Source organism: Cetorhinus maximus, unplaced genomic scaffold, assembly GCF_964194155.1.
Source record: "Cetorhinus maximus unplaced genomic scaffold, sCetMax3.hap1.1 HAP1_SCAFFOLD_895, whole genome shotgun sequence".
NCBI lineage: Eukaryota > Metazoa > Chordata > Chondrichthyes > Lamniformes > Cetorhinidae > Cetorhinus > Cetorhinus maximus.
This window is the reverse complement of record NW_027596837.1, coordinates 114,304-122,500: the sequence shown is the minus strand read 5'-3', so window position 1 is coordinate 122,500 and position 8,197 is coordinate 114,304. Positions and strand designations below refer to the sequence as shown.

General features: G+C 52.8%; 1 protein-coding gene across 1 annotated transcript in view; it reads left to right on the top strand.

Moving 5' to 3' along the window:
- The window catches only part of LOC144675034 (uncharacterized), a 15,930-nt gene extending 12,107 nt beyond the window's left edge, over positions 1–3,823 (top strand). The window contains exon 4 of the mRNA XM_078536093.1: positions 3,558–3,823. Within this exon, the coding sequence (XP_078392219.1) occupies positions 3,558–3,823 (266 nt within the window). The remainder of the gene's footprint in view (positions 1–3,557) is intronic.
- The last annotated feature ends 4,374 nt before the right edge of the window (positions 3,824–8,197 follow it).

The window sequence follows — 8,197 nt, the reverse complement described above, 5'->3', positions numbered from 1 at the left end:
TCTCTCAGTCCCCTCTCTCTCTCAGGGAGATATCTGTACACTGACTGGTGTCTCTCAGTCCCCTCTCTCTCTCAGGGAGATATCTGTACACTGACTGGTGTCTCTCAGTCTCCTCTCTCTCAGGGAGATATCTGTACACTGACTGGTGTCTCTCAGTCCCCTCTCTCTCTCAGGGAGATATCTGTACACTGACTGGTGTCTCTCAGTCCCCTCTCTCTCTCAGGGAGATATCTGTGCACTGACTGGTGTCTCTCAGTCCCCTCTCTCTCTCAGGGAGATATCTGTACACTGACTGGTGTCTCTCAGTCCCCTCTCTCTCAGGGAGATATCTGTACACTGACTGGTGTCTCTCAGTCCCCTCTCTCTCAGGGAGATATCTGTACACTGACTGGTGCCTCTCAGTCCCTGTCCCTCGGGGAGGTGTGGCGAGCGTGACAGGGACTACACTTGGGTTGTCGTGGGGAGTTTTGGGGGTGGGGAGCTGGTATATCCCTGCTTCGTACACCAGGAATTCCCGAGGTCCGGGCACCGAGAAACACGACTCCGCGCGGGCTTGAGATTCCCACCATTGTTTCTCCGTTGTCGTGCGGGCTGACCTCCGACCTGCCTCGATCTGTCAGGGGACGGAAAGTATGCGGAAGTTTACAGGAAGGTTTAACTCCGTCCCCGACCCCGTGCCCCTGTTTTGAATGGTCAGGAAGGAGGTTTATTTTTTTTTCCCCTTGTTTCCCCCCACCCCCCTCCCCCCCCAGGCCCTGGCGGCACACCTGCCCGAGAGGAAGCCTGAGGCCTGCTACCCTGACAGCTGCCAGGAAGCCGCCGGTCACTCAGGCCAGGGCCTGGTGCCTGCCTGCTTCTCCCTTGTTCTCTGGCGAAGGTCCCAGTTCCAGTGAAGTGGGGGCGTTCAGGACAGACTCCCAGGCCTGCGCCCCGCGCTTTCGCTGCCCGCCTCAGCTCATCGACTGCTGGCGCCCTCGCCCACCCCTCCCTGACTTATTGGCCCCCACGTTGGCCTCCCATCTGACCACCACCGCATTCCCCCCTCGTAAGCTTCAGCTCGGCCAAAACTCTGCTCCCTGGCCACCCCCACCTCCCCACGCCCACACACACACACACACACACACAACGCCGTCCGAACTCCCAGCCCTTCCCCCGTTGCCGCACTCTCTGGCCCACCCACCCTGGCTCCCGGTCCAGATACGCCTCCATTTTAAAGTTCTCGCCCTAGTTTTCAAATGCCCCTCGGCCCTTAGGCCCCATTCCCTCCCTCTGTAACCCTCCTCCTCCTCCTCCCCCGACCCTCCGAGGTATCTCTGCGCTCCTCCAAATCCGGCCTCTGGACCATTGGCGGATGTGCCTTCAGTAGTCCTGGGTTCCAGGGATTCCCGCTCTAAACCTCTCCGCCTCTCTCTCTCTCTCTCGCTCTCTCTATCTCCTCCCCTTCCTCTCTGTCTCTCTCTCCTACTCCTCCTCTCTCTCGCTCTCTCTATCTCCTCCCCCTCCTCACTGTTTCTCTCTCCTCCCTTCCCCCCTCTCTCCTCCCCTCCTCTCTCTCTCTCCTCCCACTCCTCTCTCTCTCTCTCCCTCTCTCTCTCTCCTCCCCTCCTCTCTCCTCCCCTACTCACTCTCCTCCCACTCCTCTCTCCCTCTCTCTCCTCCCCTCCTCTCTCTCCTCACCCTCCTATCTCTCTCTCTCCTCCCCCCTCCTCTCTCTCTTTCTCCATCCTCCACCTCCTCTCTCTCTCTCTCCCTCTCTCCATTTCTCTCTTTATCTCCTCCTCCACCTCTCATTCTCCCTCTCCTCCCCTCCTCCCTCTCTCTCTCTCCCTCCTCCCCCTCCTCTCTCTCTCCCTCTCTCTCTCTATCTCCGCCCCCACCTCTCGATCTCTCTCTCTCCTCCCCCTCCTCTCTCTCCCTCTCTCTCTCTATCTCCTCCCCTCCTCTCTCTCCCTCTCTCTCTATCTCCGCCCCCACCTCTCAATCTCTCTCTCTCCTCCCCCTCCTCTCTCTCCCTCTCTCTCTCTATCTCCTCCCCTCCTCTCTCTCCCTCTCTCTCTATCTCCGCCCCCACCTCTCGTTCTCTCTATCCTCCCCTCTCTCTCTCTCTCCTCCCCTCCTCGCTCTCTCTCTCCCTCCTCCCCCTCCTCCCTCTCCCTCTCTCTATCTCTATCTCCACCCCCACCTCTCGTTCTCTCTCTCCTTCCCCCTCTCTCTCCTCCCCTCCTCTCTCTCTCTCTCTCTCCTCTTTTAAAATACCCCTTAAAAACTGACCTCGTTGACCGGGCTCTTGCTCACCTCTCCCTAATACCTCTCGACGTAGCTTGGCGTCAAATTCCCTCTGAGTTAATCTCCCCTGGAAAGCATCTTGGGGACATCGTTCTATGTTGCAGGGGCTATCTAAATGCAGGCTGTTGTTCATTTCTGTACTTTCTAGCCACTTGTGCTCCCTGTATTCCTCCTGGGATTTGGCGAGGTCGAAGGATTTGGGAAGGTCAATGCTCCAACCTCTTGCGCGTAGGGCACGTGGGAAACCAGAGGGAGTGCTGGAGGGGGGAAGGGGAGCGGGGAGGGGGAGGGCTTTCTCAGTGACACCACGGGAGGAAGAGTTATGGGGAGGGACAGGGTATTCCTGGGGTGAGGAGATTGAGTCAAGATGAAGGGAGTTGGATTGGTTTCTGTCGGATTGGGAGACGAGGAATCTATAAACCTCTGGTTGACCGTTCATTGAGGTTGAGGGTTCAATACTCACCAGAGTCGGGGTGTGGAGGGGTCACAGGTTAAACAAGAGGGAGAGAGGGAGGGAGGGAGGGAAAGAGGGAGGGAGAGAGGGATAGTATCATCTGGAGGAAGGTCGGGACCTGGAAGGGGCACAACAAGGGGGGAATAATGGGGATTGAGGGATACGGGGAGAAGGTGGGGATTGAGGGATACGGGGAGAAGGTGGGGATTGAGGGATACGGGGAGAAGGTGGGGATTGAGGGATACGGGGAGAAGGTGGGGATTGAGGGATACGGGGAGAAGGTGGGGATTGAGGGATACGGGGAGAAGGTGGGGATTGAGGGATACGGGGAGAAGGTGGGGATTGAGGGATACGGGGAGAAGGTGGGGATTGAGGGATACGGGGAGAAGGTGGGGATTGAGGGATACGGGGAGAAGGTGGGGATTGAGGGATACGGGGAGAAGGTGGGGATTGAGGGATACGGGGAGAAGGTGGGGATTGAGGGATACGGGGAGAAGGTGGGGATTGAGGGATACGGGGAGAAGGTGGGGATTGAGGGATACGGGGAGAAGGTGGGGATTGAGGGATACGGGGAGAAGGTGGGGATTGAGGGATACGGGGAGAAAGTGGGGATTGAGGGATACGGGGAGAAGGTGGGATTGAGGGATACGGGGAGATTGAGGGACTGGGGAGTCACTATCAAGGATGAGGACCTTCTACTAACACCTCCTTCTGTCTCTCTCTCTCCTTCTCTCTTCCTCTCCCGCTCTCCGGTCTAATTCCCCCTTCCTCTGTCATCCTCTCCTCCTCCCTTTCCACTCCCACTTTTCCCACTCAGATGCCTGTGCCAACTTACTGCTCAGTTGTCTCTTCTGCGAGTTCTCCGACTGTTGCCAGCTGCTGCCCTCCCTCCTCCTGGACACCGCCTGTGGCCTGCTGTGCTGCCCCTGCCAGGCCGCTCGCCTGCCGGGCGCCGGGGAGAGGGCCCGGCTCAGGGAGTGCCACTGCGCCTGCGATACCGAGACGTCCATCTTCGAGGCCTGCCAGCAGGCGGGGGACTGCATGGAGCTGGCCCTGGAGATCTCCGAGCTGTGTTACCACTGAGCGCGTCGCGGGAGAGGGAGCGGGGCAGGCAGGACCTGAGGAGGTCAGGCAGGTGGGGCGATCAGTGAGGCCGCTCTGTCCCTCATCGCTCTGCTGGCCCTTAGAAAGAGGATTCCACTTGAAAGCCCTCACTGTAACACTCTGATATATCCCAAACCCCTCACTGTAACACTCTGATATACCCCACACCCCTCACTATAACACTGATATACCCCACACTCCTCACTGTAACACTCTGATATACCCCACACCCCTCACTGTAACACTCTGATATACCCCACACCCCTCACTGTAACACTGATACATCCCACACCCCTCACTGTAACACTCTGATATACCCCAAACCCCTCACTGTAACACTGATATACCCCACACCCCTCACTGTAACACTGAAATACCCCACACCCCTCACTGTAACACTCTGATATACCCCAAACCCCTCACTGTAACACTGATATATCCCACACCCCTCACTGTAACACTCTGATATATCTCACACCCCTCTCTGTAACACTGATATACCCCACACCCCTCACTGTAACACTCTGATATACCTCACACCCCTCACTGTAACACTCTGATATATCCCAAACCCCTCACTGTAACACTGATATATCCCACACCCCTCACTGTAACACTGATATACCTCACACCCCTCACTGTAACACTGATATACCCCACATCCCTCACTGTAACACTCTGATATACCCCACACCCCTCACTGTAACACTCTGATATACCCCACACCCCTCACTGTAACACTGATATACCCCACACCTCTCACTGTAACACTCTGATATACCCCACACCCCTCACTGTAACACTCTGATATACCCCACACCCCTCACTGTAACACTCTGATATATCCCAAACCCCTCACTGTAACACTGATATATCCCACACCCCTCACTGTAACACTGATATATCCCACACCCCTCACTGTAACACTGATATACCCCACACCTCTCACTGTAACACTCTGATATACCCCACACCCCTCACTGTAACACTCTGATATACCCCACACCCCTCACTGTAACACTCTGATATATCCCAAACCCCTCACTGTAACACTGATATATCCCACACCCCTCACTGTAACACTGATATACCCCACACCTCTCACTGTAACACTCTGATATATCCCACACCACTCACTGTAACACTCTGATATACCCCACACCCCTCACTGTAACACTGATATACCCCACACCCCTCACAGTAACACTCTGATATACCCCACACCCCTCACTGTAACACTCCGATATATCACACACCCCTCACTGTAACACTCTGATACACCCCACACCCCTCACTGTAACACTCTGATATACCCCACACTCCTCACTGTAACACTCTGATATACCCCACACCCCTCACTGTAACACTGATATACCCCACACCCCTCACTGTAACACTCTGATATACCCCACACCCCTCACTGTAACACTGATATACCCCACACCCCTCAATGTAACACTCTGATATACACCACACCCCTCACTGTAACACTCTGATATACCCCACACCCCTCACTGTAACACTCTGATACACCCCACACCCCTCACTGTAACACTCTGATATACCCGACACCCCTCAAAGTAACACTCTGATATATCCCACACCCCTCACTGTAACACTTTGATATAGCCCATACCCCTCACTGTAACACTCTGATATATCCCACACCCCTCACTGTAACACTCTGATATATCCCACACCCCTCACTGTAACACTCTGATATACCCCACACCCCTCACTGTAACACTCTGATATACCCCACACCCCTCAAAGTAACACTCTGATACACCCCACACCTCTCACTGTAACACACTGATATATACCACACCCCTCACTGTAACACACTGATATATCGCACACCCCACACTGTAACACTCTGATATACCCCACACCCCTCACTGTAACACTGATATATCCCACACCCCTCACTGTAACACTCTGATATATCCCACACCCCTCACTGTAACACTCTGATACACACCACACCCCTCACTGTAACAGTCTGACATACCCCACATCAATCATTGTAACACTGATATACCCCACACCCCTCACTGTAACACTCTGATATTTCCCATACCCCTCACTGTAACACTCTGATATATCCCACACCCCTCACTGTAACACTCTGATATATCCCACTCCCCTCATCTTAACACTCTGATATACCCCACACCCCTCACTGTAACATCCTGATATACCCCACACCCCTCAATGTAACACTCTGATATAACCCACACCCCCCACAGTAACACTCTGATATACACCACACCCCTCACTGTAACACTCTGATATACCGCACACCCCTCACTGTAACACTCTGATATACCCCACACCCCCCACTGTAACACTCTGATATACCCCACATCCCCCACTGTAACACTCTGATATATCCCACACCCCTCACTTTAACAATCTGATATACGCCACACCCCTCACTGTAACACTCTGATATACCTCACACCCCCCAGTTTAACACTCTGATATACCCCATTCCACTCAATTTAAAACTGATACACCCCACAACCCTCACTGTAACACTCTTATATACCCCACACCCCTCACTGTAACACTCTGATATACCCCACACCCATCACTGAAACACTCTGATATATCCCACACCTCTCACTGTAACACTCTGATAAATCCCACAACAATCACTGTAACACGATGATATGCCTCACACCCCTCACTGTAACACTCTGACATACCCCACACCCCTCATATGTAACACTGATATACCCCACAGCCCGCATTGTAACACTCTGATATATCCCACAAGCCTCACTATAACACTCTGATATATCCCACACCCCTCACTGTAACACTCTGATATACCCCACACCCCACACTGTTGCACTGATATACACCACACCCCTCACTGTAACACTCTGATAAACCTCACACCCCTCACTGTAACACTCTGATATATCCCACACCCCTCACAGTAACACTCTGATATATCCCACACCCCTCACTGTAACATTCTGATATACCCCAAACCCCTCACTGTTACACACTGATATAACACACACCTACCTCTGTAACACTCTGATATATCCCACACCCCTCACTGTAACATTCTGATATACCCCACACCCCTCACTGTTACACACTGATATAACACACACCTACCTCAGTAACACTCTGATATATCCCACACCCCTCACTGTAACATTCTGATATACCCCAAACCCCTCACTGTAACACTCAGACATACCCCACATCCCTCACTGTAACACTCTGATATATCCCACAATTCTCACTGTAACACAATGATATATACCACACCCCTCACTGTAACACACTGATATATCCCACACCCCTCACTGTAACACTCTGATATACCCCACACCCCTCACTGTAACGCTGATATACCCCACACCCCTCACTTTAACACTCTGATATACCCCACACCCCTCACTGTAACACTCTGATATACCCCACACCCTCACTGTAACACTCTGATATACCCCACACCCCTCACTGCAACACTCTGATATATCCCACACCCCTCACTGTAACACTCTGATATACCCCACACCCCTCACTGCAACACTCTGATATATCCCACACCCCTCACTGTAACACTCTGATATATCCCACACCCCTCACTGTAACACTCTGATACACAACACACCCCTCACTGTAACAGTCTGACATACCCCACATCAATCACTGTAACACTGATATACCCCACACCCCTCACTGTAACACTCTGATATATCCCACTCCCCTCATCTTAACACTCAGATATACCCCACACCCCTCACTGTAACATCCTGATATACCCCACACCCCTCAATGTAACACTCTGATATAACCCACACCCCCCACAGTAACACTCTGATATACACCACACCCCTCACTGTAACACTCTGATATACCTCACACCCCTCACTGTAACACTCTGATATATCCCAAACCCCTCACTGTAACACTCTGATATACCCCACACCCCTCACTGTAACACTGATATATCCCACACCCCTCACTGTAACACTGATATACCCCACACCCCTCACTGTAACACTGATATACCCCACACCTCTCACTGTAACACTCTGATATATCCCACACCTCTCACTGTAACACTCTGATATACCCCACACCCCTCACTGTAACACTGATATACCCCACACCCCTCACAGTAACACTCTGATATACCCCACACCCCTCACTGTAACACTCCGATATATCACACACCCCTCACTGTAACACTCTGATAGACCCCACACCCCTCACTGTAACACTCTGATATACCCCACACTCCTCACTGTAACACTCTGATATACCCCACACCCCTCACTGTAACACTGATATACCCCACACCCCTCACTGTAACACTCTGAT